This window comes from Sander lucioperca, chromosome 2, assembly GCF_008315115.2.
Source record: "Sander lucioperca isolate FBNREF2018 chromosome 2, SLUC_FBN_1.2, whole genome shotgun sequence".
NCBI lineage: Eukaryota > Metazoa > Chordata > Actinopteri > Perciformes > Percidae > Sander > Sander lucioperca.
In genome coordinates this window covers 47090691-47103616 of record NC_050174.1, presented here as the reverse complement: position 1 = coordinate 47103616, position 12926 = coordinate 47090691, and the positions used below count along the sequence as shown (strand labels likewise).

Here is a 12926-nt window from a genome sequence, read left to right as displayed (position 1 = left end):
AAAACACAGTATCTTGTTGTACCTGGAGTCCGCTGACACACTTGTCTCCGACGTCCAGCCAGACCGAGTCGGCCCCCAGCTCGGACGTCCCCTCTCCGTACAGGATGTAGTAGATCAGCAGTCAAGTGAGGGACAATCGAAGTCGTCACCTCAAAGCTCAGAGCTGTTTGTGATCGGCGCTGAAGACGAACGTCTGACTGTCGAAATCCACGAGTCCACCACCTGATCCCGTTTGTCCTGAAGTACAAAAAGTCTAAACATATAAAGAGTTCATCCTCTGAGGTGCAAGGATGTGATCTGGACACCTAATGAAAATCTACTGACCCAACGATTCAATAGCAGGGATCATCCTCTGAGGAGCGGGACAGACTGACATCTCCATCTGCGACTGGGGGAGGAAAAATACAATGCATGCCAAAAGTATGTGGACACCTCTTTAAGGTCAGATTTCTGGCTTTTAGTTCCAATGAAGTAAAATGTTAATGCAGCATACAATTATATTTTAAAGTGGCCATATTATGCTCATTTTCAGGTTCATAATTGTAATTTGAGATTGTATGAGAATAGGTTTACATGGTTTAATTTTCAAAAAACACCATATTTTTCCTGTACTGCACATTGCTGCAACTCCTTTTTTCACACTGTGTTCAGGTCTCTGTTTTAGCTACAGAGTGAGACCTTGCAACTTCTGTAACATCTTTGTTGTCAGTCGCACATGCGCGGTAAGGACTACATGAGCTAGCTATCTGTTTCTCCAACTTCGGCCTGTACAAGGTAGGATTAGCCGGGAGACTTCTTCTAAATGAGGGTGCATTTCCAACTTTGTGTGGAATACCTGCAGAACAGGGACATGTAAGTAGTTCTATACAATTTATTTTGTAGATTAGGGTGAATTTGTGTGTTGTAGCAGTGTTTTGCCATTGAGAGTGAGCTAGCATGCTAACGGTTACCCCCATAGGCCCCTTGTCTCGGCTAGGTACGCAGAAAGCCGTGCAGATTTTGAACAGTTCACCTGGAGACTGAAGGCAGGACACATTCAGAGGTTGGAGGTTTTTTTTTTCAAAATTTGTATGCGTGTGGAAGCACCAGAGACACAAAATAACACCCCAAATCCCAGAAAAAGTGATTTTTTCATTTAAACAATGCTTATGTTTGTCTCTTTCCTGTTTTAACATGAAACAACACAGCTCTATGAAAACAATGGTTTTCCCAGTTTGCTGTGGAAGAACAAGTATCCCTTAACATTGCATCCATAATGGGTGATTCTGAACCTCATGTTTTGTGTCCAGTGTAGAAAGTAATTTGTCCTTTCTATAGAAAGGGGTGGATGGGTATATAGGCTTTTTATATGGGAGTACTTCACAGATTTATCATCACACTCTTATAACTCTGTCAGAACACTTTTGTGTTGATTTTTCAAAGCAACATTGGACTGGATCACCGTGATCCAGTTGCAAACAATTTAAGATTAGCAAATCAGGATAATCAGTGCTCTAAATAGGACTACATATCACAATGTAGAATAGAATAGTATGTGAAGAGACAGAAAACAACATGGGGGATGCACTTGTCAGAAACAACTTTTGACTGTGTAATTTTAATGTATGAATCAAATAAAAGTTTTGTTTTTTATTTTGATATTGATTTTGGGGGAATTAATTAATGAGGACAAAATCCTTGTTTTTTAAACTTTATTACCAGATGCCTAATGCCCACTGTATCAGCTAAACAAATCAAGATGTATACTACCTGATGCAAATTATGTATTATTAGACCAATTCAAAAGTGTAACATTTTGTTCCTGAATCCACGCTTTTGATGGGATCAGGATACTCCTGTTTTCAGATCAAAGGTATCCCAAAACAAAACTAGATTACATGATCTAATCTAATTTCAGAATATCCCCCCCCCCTTTTTGAACAACTCATTTTTTAAGATTTGATTCAATCCATTTGCCGAAATCCGATCAGATTACTCCTGAAACCATTTGTGGAGGCTGTTACCTTGTCACATATGGTCAGCCGTCCACATACTTTTGGCCACATAGTGCGGTGGATTGAGACATAGTTTATTGCCCTTGTTGGTCCCTGAGCATCATGGGAAACATTTGGACTAGATCCAGATTGCCATCACTTTAATGTTTAATCAGGTCTGACACACAGTTCATCTGTACTTACAGAGCTGCATCCTGTACTTTATGACCACACACACACACACACACACACACACACACACACACACACACACACAACTTAGTTCTTGTTTCCTGTCTGATTTCTCCATTAGTCATTATCTCCACCATCTCTCTCTTATCTTTTCATCCTATATTTTTATTCCCTCTTCCTCCATTTTATCCTCCCTCTCCATCAACCTTATTTTTTATTTATTATTTACCATAAAGCCCATTTTCTCTCTGTCTCCATCCTCTTCATCTCCTTTCATTCTAGCCTCTGATTCTGTCAAAATAAAAAGTCCCCGAATAACTGCCCCCCTCTGAGAGATTTAATCTATTTGAAAATAATAAATAAAGTCTCAGCTGCTGCTAGAAACAGTCAATTAAAATGACAAAGAACAGGAGTCCTGACCACCAACACTGATCTAAATCCTAAAATATGAACAATGAGTACAATGAGTGAGTAATCAACATTATTTAGGAGTTACTAAACACTATATTGACTCTGGTAAGGATAGGGATTTTTAGTTTTTTAGTTAGGTACTTGGAGGAATTGTGCAATAATGACAGATTCACACATTTTTCTTTTGTTTACAGTAAATAAATAATTACAAATCTTAAAATCAAGTTCATAAAGTAACTTTCTTTGCATTCATTTGATTCCCAATCAAGATACACTGGTAAAAAATGCTTTCGATTGTGAATATGTACTTAAAAACTGTTCTGAAATGCAAAATAATAGAATTTTAATCATGTGATAAAACATGCGATTAATCACCGTGTCACCTTTTTCAACTCTTCTGAGTTTGCAGGTATGTATAATGCACAGACATGACAGTGGTATCAATCTGAACATCTAACTTTTAGAGAGAAAGAGAGGAGATAAGATACCAACACAAGTGCAATGCATTAATGTCAACACCTACACAGAAACAGAAATCCTTCAGAAGCTGCAGAAAAAGAAGAGCTACAGGCCTGACCGCTCTTCTTCCTCTGTGTCTGCTCTTCCTCCCTCACAGCCGTTTCATTGATCCCTGGAGGTCAGTATGTGTGTGTGTGATTACAGTAATGTCTTAATGACGGATGACATCACACCGTCAGCCAGACCATCTGTCTCCGCTCTGGGAACATGAATAAATGATAAATCCCACTTTTCATGTCAGGACATGAAAAAGAAAAGATGCTGTGACGGAAGCTCAGATGCACTGACCCTGAGTTAGCTTTAGCTAACTTGCTAACACTAGTCAGCCACATTTTTTTCTGAGCTTCTTTCTATTTTCTTTGTAATGTTTTGGTTACTATACCTTAGTTTGTTCATCATTTTATTCAATAAAGTCCTATTGAAATAGATGCAAAGCTGTCTGGTCACTAACAGAAGGCTACAGTAAGTTTTCACAGTGTATTACCAGCTGTAGTAGTATGATGTCCTTGTTTATATTTTGACAGTTGAGCTTCAATTAAATGAAATCAATCAATAAAGAGTCTCTGGGTCTCCATTTATCGAAAGGTTAGCTCTGGCACTAGTCTGGATAAACGGAAGTACATTTGTAGGATGAAGCCTGTGTGTTGCTGTTCTCAAAATCCCTTCGCTTCAGAAAACAACAAACTTCTGAGCTAGCAAGCTACACACTGAAAATGGCAAGTTTTGAAGAAAATTTGGATTGTGCAACAAGGCAGGCCTGCTTGGTTCTTTCGGGGAATGATTGTAAAGATTTACAAAGAATATGTTCACGGCATTTACTATAACTGGGACGTTTTGGGACCGATTGGTGGGGATTGCTATGGACAAAATACACACGGCTATACACTGGTAAGAGCAAATTACGTTTAACCATGTATCCAGCTAATTTAAAGTGCTCATATTATACTCATTTTCAGGTTTATAATTGTATTTAGAGGTTGTACCAGAAAAGGTTTACATGGTTTAATTTTCAAAAAAACACCATATTTTTGTTGTACTGTACATTGCTGCAGCTCCTCTTTTCACCCTGTGTGTTGAGCTCTCTGTTTTAGCTGCAGAGTGAGGCATTGCACTTCTGTTCAATCTTTGTTGGGAGTTGCACATATCGCAGTACCTAGGTAGGTACTGCTAGCTAATCAGAAGCAGAGTATGAGGGTGTGCTACACTAGCAGCTAGGCAAGCATTATAACGTGTGTTACAAAGTGATGGGTGTAGTAAAGGCTGGACTAAAATAGAGCTGTTTGGAGCAGTTTGTGAACAGTGTTTTCTGTTGGCGATAAGTTTCTTTGGGGTGGACTTTGGGCTTTTTCATGTTGTAAACCTATAACATGCACAAAAAAGATGTATAACACAATAAAGGAAACCACAAAAGGGAAAAAGCCAAAAAGCATAATATGAGCACTTTTCAAAAGCTCACTGGTGGAAGTGTTTTAAAAATTAAGTCAAGGCATGTGTTTAGGAAGTACTAAGCATACGACTGGATAAACAATACTTAGATTATACTGCACGAGTTGTGCGAGTTTGTAAAAAGATGTTTTGATATGGTTTTGCTGTGGTTGAGAAAGCGGCTTCAATGCAGCAAGGATTTACTCCGTTTCCGGATTGTCCGTTCACCGTGGAGGCATGCGACAAAAACAACGTCATCAAGAATGTAAGGCAACACTCCGTGAGTAATTTATATACAAATGGTGATTTTCGATAGTCTGGCTATCACCAGACCAAGCTCAATCTTTTAAGATTGAACGTTAGACTGGGGAGTCTGCTCTGTATTTTCTACTGCACAAGAGGTGTGATCAACGGGCATAGTTCAAATGACTCTGTACGCAATTAGATAGTCCTTCAACCAATCAGACCAACGATCCGGGTGACGTACTTTGAAAACAGCTGCAACAGCGGCATCAACGGGTTGCTGCGTTTGGGTGGCCGCCATGTTGAATGTAAACAAAAAGCTGCTTGCCGTCACTTCTCTATCGTCATCATGTTAAACCCGCCAATAGCGCACCAGGTGGATAAGCCAGTTTGTGATTGGTCCCCGTAGATTTGTAACGGAAGCAGGATAGAAAAATGTACAGGTTTCCAGCCTGAGCTGCAGGGCGAAATCAAATCGCCGGCAGATTGGGCTGGGTTTGCCCAATCTAGATTTTCGAGGGTGAAGTACTCCTTTAAGTCTGACTTAATTTAGCTTCAGTAACCTTAAGTCACACTTACTGACATCAGGCTTCTTTGTGACCTTAAAATAATTAAACAGAAACACGATTTGAGAGACTTCAGCGACTACATTGAATAGTATCTAATTTAGGTGTCATGTGGCCTGATCATTTATGTTGAACATTAAGAACTTGTTCAGGAAAACTTTGATCACTTTTGCCAAATCCCGTAACATTGGTTTAGTTTACGTTTCATTTTCTATCCTTTGTGAATCTTGTGACACTTAAGTAAAATAGATTCATAAAAACACAATCAGTCAGAAAGAATGAGCCTGTTTATTAGCCCTCATGTTAATCATCATCATCCATCTTCCCATTTCTCGGCCACCGACAGTCTCGTGGCTCGGGTTCATACACAACTCGGTCAATAGAATCTAATAGAAAAATCTGCAGGTTACAGTTAGGACGTCTGTCCGTTAGAAAAACAACAGAAACCAAGAAACCAAAAAGCTCCCTATAACCCCTTCAGGACGAGGGGTCGGGACTAGGAAGATCTAAACCGGAGTGGAAGGGTGATGTCGTGTTCAGTCCTGGCCCTGGGATGTTGGGAAGGCTTGGTGTGACCCCGCTGACTAGTTATTAACTATTTTAAACCCAGTGTGGGTTCTAACAGTCGACACCTAGGAACCCTGGAACTGGGGCTGGACATCGAGCCACCGTCCACTCCAGTGTTTTTTAATTATTTTTCGGGGAGCAAAACCCCCTCACTACAGCTCTCCTAGTCTCGGAGCCGCCACGCTAACGAGCTTGGGGACAGTTCAACGCGCCTGGTCCGATTACAGACGTGTTAAAAATCACAAATCCCACTAACTTTTTAAATGTGGTGACGTCCGGACAGATGGAGACAGACAGACAAGAAGAGGAGATGGAGACAGTTAGCCTAGCAGTCTTGAGAAAATAACACATACTCAGCTTTTCTTTGCAAATCGGTTAGACACAACACGTGAATTAAACAATATCATTTTTAACAGGATAACAAAGTACATTTTTAACTGGAGAGCACCCGCCAGAGAGTGGAAATTTACACAAACCATATTATCTTATCGACAAACTGAATATTCAAACTGGATAAAGAGATTTAAATAGACCCTTGTACAGGAGAACTCATTATTATCGTTGTCATTATTATTATCATCATCATCACACATACAAGAAGCAGAACCACTGATTCAATATTCAACTCAACAGCCGCCAGATCTCCCTCAACGCAAGACAAATCTCTCTGTGGTCCGACACACAACAACGTTTAGCTAACGCACAAAAATACGACACACGCTGCTAACAAACATACAGCTAAGGTTGGAATTACACCTCTACGAAAGGTGCACAAACCTCTCTTTGTATTTATGCAAGGAGGGCTTTAGCGGTGAAACTTTAAAGTCTTCCTAATCTAAACATGTGTTAAACAATCCAAAAACCTGTTGGGAGTTGGGTTTGAAAAGTAAAAGCAAAAAATACTTCCATGATCGTATAAAATAGCCACGGAAATTTGACAACCGTGCATGTTCGAGAAGCATAATCCAGCCTTAACAGACATACAGCCAACATACACACCACACGTCTAACACACAAGTTTAGCTACAAGTTCACAAAACACAGTTTAGCTAACACATTCTGCGCCATTAAGCTACAACACAGTTTTGCTAATGTACATAGTTTAACTAACAGGTTCATACTGCCAGCGCACTAGCTAACAATTTATTTAACTAATGCTGTATTCATGTCATGTTTAGAGAATACGGGAGATTTTAGGAACCCTAAAATTATTCAAAGATAATGCTCCCTTAGCTAGCCATGTAGTTAGAGTAGATCAATGTGTTTGAATGATTTACATTGTTATAGCAGTTATTTCTAACTAGCAGAGTGGATTATATTCGTGTTTATTGGGTTTTATTTAGATGTTAATGCCAGTGAAGGTTCTTTGGAGCCATTTTGTCACTGGTTTGCTGATGTTTTTTACAATTACAAATGGGAGGCTGAAGTGAACGTTTTGTTCTTACTCTGCTATTTGCAATAAATCGTGAGCGCTGCAATGTTAAATTAGTGCACATGTTTAGCTAATAGCTACACATCCAGTAGACTCTGCTAACACACACTGGAAAACAAACAGTTCAGCCTCCACTTTGATTCAACTAACAAATTCATAACGTGCATGTTCAGTAAAAGCCAACTCAAACCGCTAAGCTAACGCACACAGCTAACACAAACATTGTTCAGACAAAACACCTTTCAGTTAACATTCAGCTAATAAAACACAGCTAATAGAAACAGTTTAACCACCACATTCATTCAGCCAACACAGTTGAGGTAACATCTTTTTGCTAACAAACATTGTTCGTGTGTTAACACACGTTTAGCTAACTTGCGCGTTTAGCTAACACGCCAGTTTACATCGCTAATAGAATCAATAACTTCATTGTTCAGCTCCTAACACTTCTTCTATAAACAAATCAGCAAAGTAGAAATGCAGAACTAAGTTACAATAACAATAATAAAGTTTCACGTTGTAAGAAAATAGTAATTTATCCCCTTTTTGTAATGAAAGTTGAGGCGGGGAAACATGGTGTCGGCTAGAGGTTTAAATCCTGTAGAGGACACAAACTGTTTGACCACAGAGAGATCTGGCTTTAGACAACGCAATATAAATCGTCATTTATTCATCATTACATCATAAAAACTAAAGAGTCACTATAGAGATACAGGAATAAGAACTATCATCAAACCAAAAGAAAACAATAAACGCGTCATTGCACCTCCAAGATGGCGACTAAACAGGTAAAATTAGATCGAGAACAAACAGACCCAGCGAGCACAAATTTAGTACAAAAAACAGTTTTGTCTCTGACGGTAAAACATTAAATTTCCATCTGACGCTATTAAAATATTTCTATGCCAAAATAATAAAAAAAAAAAAATAATAACTGAGAGTCAACACACACAATCTGACGCATGCTTTAAAACATTATCATAAACAAAATAATAATAATAATAATAATAATATCTGATTTTATTACTCAAGACTGCTAAGCCTTATACCGTTTTCTTATTGGAAAATAAAACTAGACAAAATATAGATTATACTGAATTTTTTTGTTCAAAGCCACACTGATACATCTTTAAGTTCAAGTTTGATAAAAAATAAAACAAAAAGAAAAACCAGGTCTACACTGTGGAGACCAAAGGCTAGTCCAAAAAAATCTGCCCGACAAAATATCAACTTTGTAAGGTTAAAAAACAGAAAGAAAAGAGTTCGTGATTTTTCAGTTAATCCTTATTTTTCTCTACAAAAGGAAGGAGGAAGCGGCAGAGCGTTGCTAGGAAACCCCGATTCGGTTGCCGTCGACGACCATCCGAGGCCTTCACCGGTGACGAATGAGCCTCTAGTGATCCTAAAGAGACAGGAAATGACATCATTGTGTGTATTGTATGCTTAAATGTTGTAGCAGTAGTGAGGTTTGTTGTTTAAAATCCTCCCTGATTGTTTCTGGGCTCCAAACTCCAAGTCAGAACCTGTAACAGGTAAACTACAGTAAGCTGGCAGCTTCCTGTGTGTTACCTGTATCTGAGCGGCGTTCCACAGGTAGGGCTGCTGCTGCCTGTAGTATTCTGCTAACGCTGCAGTGTAGTCTGGCACCGAACTCTGCTGAGAGGACTGACCTGCAGACACAGACATGAACATGAGGTCACATCCACATCTCTGCTATTGTTTTAGTAAGTTAGTTAGTTAAACCAGCAATAGCAAAACAAGCAGTGAACACAGCATTAACATATCATCATCATCCCCTTTCAAGTTAAAATGTTAATGACTTATTTCCACATCCAGCAGTTACAGAGAAACATGATGATTAGGAGTTTTTGTTTTCACAGTGGCTTTTTAAACAGCATTTTCTCTAAAAACAATGCTATGAGAGCGCTGAGAGTGAAGCACAACAGTAAACAGGAACATTTAACAATGAGCTAAAAATTACTATGAAGCTCCATAAAGCAGAGGGGATCAGTATAGTAAATACAGCAATTTACATAACATTCCTACAAACGTACACCCTCATGTTTAATATCCACATACTCTCTGCTGGATTTACTCTACGTTCTTTATCTTCGTTTTTAACTTTTTTGTTGCATGTATTTGCATGTTCAGACCCAAGAAAGAATACCACTCACAAATGTGTGTCCTAATTAAATAACCAAATAAACATTCTTTTTCATTTGTTTTGTTACTGGAGGAACAGACGGACATACTCTGTTTCTTGTAGTAGTCCTCCCAGGCCTTACTGTAGTCTGTCATCAAGCTCTGAGGCTGGCTCTGCTGACCTACAGACAGAAACGGACAGTAAGTCTGACGGTGTTTATAGACTGAACTCACTGGATCATCTACAACCAACTCCAAACCAATCCATTAAAAACAGCTCTTGGGAATCAAACTCAGAAAATGTAGCTCTTGGGCATCCTTTTAAAAAAGTTACTCTGATGTCTGTGTCAAAAAACTGCCATAAAATGAAATATTAATACTATTATTTTCCCCTTTCACTAAGTTACTCTTTTAATCAACTTCATTAATCTTTTGAATTTTTCGTTTTTTATGGGGTTCAACGTCCAAAATAAAATAGAAGACAAAAAGGAGAATGATTCAAAGAAAAACAAACGTGTGTGTGTGTGTGTGTGTGTTACCAGGGTCCTGTTGTCCAGGGTTCTGCCAGCTGGTCTGGTAGGTGTTTCCCCAAACGCCAGTCAGGAAGGTCTGACCGCTGCCACAGCTGCACACACAACACACTCTTAATGAAACACACTCCACAGAGTACAGATTACATGTACAAAGTATCTACACAGACATACAACATTATACTTCATATATTCTCATTCATTCATTCATTTCTGCTACACAATAACGTGGTGAAATCTTTGGTTTGTGGTCCTGAATCTTGTGTTACTGCTGCTACCAACTACAAACCAACCAATCAGAACGATATGATGAGACTTTGTAAACACCAGTTTTTAATAGTTGTTTAATAGAAAAGTTGGTTGATTTTCTGCCAAGATTTTGCAAATTGATTATATTGCATCTGTGCTGCATATTTGCTTCCATTTCCACTGATGTGCCACAATTCAGCCATCATTCAACATCATAATCACAATCTGACGAGCTCAAATCAATCAAATCAATATCAGACAGAAGCTCCTACTTCTGGTGTGTAGCAGGGCCCTGGGTGAAGGGACTGAAGCCAAAACCTCCATTACTCATGATACCTGAACCCTGAAAGGAGAGGAGAGAGAAAGTACAACTTTATATAATCATATTTGTATCTTATGCATCTCAGGACAATGACTGTAAACCAGTGATACCTCTTTATGTATTATAAAGACCAATTCATTGAGGTTAAATTCTGCCCTGAGTGTGTTTTTGTTAATAAATTAAGTTGCTTAAATTGCATGATTTTTGAGTGGAGTTTTGGGCTTACAACTAAGCGTAAATGTAACAGTTTGTGGAATTCTTATATTTTTACCAGCATGAAGTTCTTTGTAAATATAGTGTTTGCACGTGTGTTCATTCTTTTTTTTTTTTTTTTTTTTTTTTAATATGGGTATTTTGTGACATGGTTGTTTTTCTATGCAATAATTGAATCCAAGACAAATCTCTCTCCTGGAAGACAATAAAAGCAACCTTCAAATTGATAACAAAATGAAGACTATTTATGAAATAATAAATGCTGCCAAATTCATCACAACACCCAGAACATCTGAAGTTCGGTCAGAATGAAACAAATCAGAAAGCTCAGGTTTAAGAGACAGAGTCTGGCTCAGTGATAACAAACCTGGATTATTATTTTACAGGTAGGAGGATGATGTGTGCGTTTGATTTAGGAAATCAGCTTCATAGCGGTTTGCTGAGTAGAAAGTTTAGGTTAGTGTCATTGTATTGAGGTCAACTTGTTTTGCGTACCCCAATCTTGTCGTCTATGAGCTGGCGGGCCAGGTCCATCTGCTGGGCGGTGCCTCTGATGGTGAAGACCCGGGTGTTGGGGTCTGTGGAGGGGGGAGGGTTCCTCTGCAGCTCCACGTGGGCTCCAGACTGCTGGTTAATACTCTTGATGGTTTCTCCACCTACAAACACACACAAAGTGTTAACAAAGCACATCTCGCATAGACGGATGAAGCCATGCGTTGCTTTTGACACAATTTATTAGACATTAAGTCTTCAGGTGCATTCACATTACAGCAGAAAATGATACAAGGCTAATGTTGCTAGCAGTAGATGGCTACATGTCAGAGGCTCAAACAGTGTTTCTGCAACCAACCTGTAGCTGGATGTGCATGTTGATATTTCACAGAGTGAATATCTTTTTAGGCTACGTTCAGACTGCAGGCAAAAGTGGCCCAAATCTGATTTTTTTTTGGGGTCAAGTGACCAGGTCAGTCTTCTTCAGAAGTAGTGTGAACACTCAAATCTTGCCCAGATCTGATTTTTTCAAATCAGATTTAGGGCGTTTTCACACCTACCTCATTTGGTCCGGACTTTCGGACTTTTCAGTTTGATCTGAACCAAAATTACAGGTGTGTGTGGACCTTCTGGACCACGGTCCGGATCAAAAGACCAAATTTTGGTCTGATAAAAAGAGGTGGTCTCGGTCCGGACCAAACTGAACCATGGTCTGTTTCGTTTATAGTGTGAAAGCATTTTTTTGGATGGTTCGGACTTTCGGACCAAATACAAAAAGCTCTGGCAGGCTCTCCGGGGAAGCTCCTTTAAGGAATAGCTCGGTGCTTAGTGTGTAGAGGTGTGAATCTTCAATGATCTCTCGATTTGATTACGATTCTCATGTCAGCGATTCGATATCTCGATGCATCACGATGCATCAAATACATTTTTCTATTAAAGCCATATAGGATATTTAATTCATAGCTTTTCAAGCTTCAAAAAAAAAAAAAAACATTCTGCAGTGCTCTAATACTAAATAAATTGGATATATAAAACTACAGCACTGAGCACATGGTACTTCCTGAATGTGCAAAACATAACAGAATATGTAAACAGAAAGGTTGTTAGGCATACATTAAATTGTAAACAGAAATCGATTATGGCCTGGCCGATTATCGATGCAGCATCGTCCATGTCCACGATTCGATGCATCGATTATTTGATTAATTTCAACACCTCTAATTAGTGTGTAGGCTACATGAGAGAGAGAGTGACGGTGAATGCGCTCAGAGCAGACAGCTGTTGGCTGAAAAAAAAATTTTTGTGATTGTTGCGGGCAAAAATCCTTCATTATGCGGCACGTTTTCTTAAAAAATGCGATGGAATATGCGGGATATTCCTGCAATTTTATGAAATGATTGCGGGAACTTGCAAAAATTGCAGGAAGTTGCAAAAACTGCGGTTTCATCATGGCTTCATCGCGGGGTTTGCAGCTTTTCGATGATGTTCACGTCGCGTAATTACGTCACTTCATAACGTCACTTCATAACGTCACTTCATAACGTCACTTCATAACGTCACTTCATAACGTCACTTCATAACGTCACTTCATAACTTGTGTGAAGTAAACGCAACATTTTTCAACTTTCTGCTAAGATATATGTGACTTTT

The 12926-nt window shown here is 39.0% G+C and overlaps 1 protein-coding gene across 5 annotated transcripts in view; it reads right to left on the bottom strand.

Moving 5' to 3' along the window:
* Positions 1-5598: 5598 nt before the first annotated feature.
* The window catches only part of LOC116051637 (far upstream element-binding protein 3-like), a 30626-nt gene continuing 23298 nt past the window's right edge, over positions 5599-12926 (bottom strand). For all 5 annotated transcript variants that reach the window (XM_031302167.2, XM_031302172.2, XM_031302170.2 and 2 more), the window contains exons 13-18: positions 11280-11440; positions 10522-10592; positions 10010-10095; positions 9581-9652; positions 8898-8998; positions 5599-8730 (exon numbers count right to left, since the gene is read on the bottom strand). In XM_031302167.2, coding sequence (XP_031158027.1) covers positions 8722-8730; positions 8898-8998; positions 9581-9652; positions 10010-10095; positions 10522-10592; positions 11280-11440 — 500 coding nt within the window. In that variant the 3' untranslated portion in view covers positions 5599-8721. The remainder of the gene's footprint in view (positions 8731-8897; positions 8999-9580; positions 9653-10009; positions 10096-10521; positions 10593-11279; positions 11441-12926) is intronic.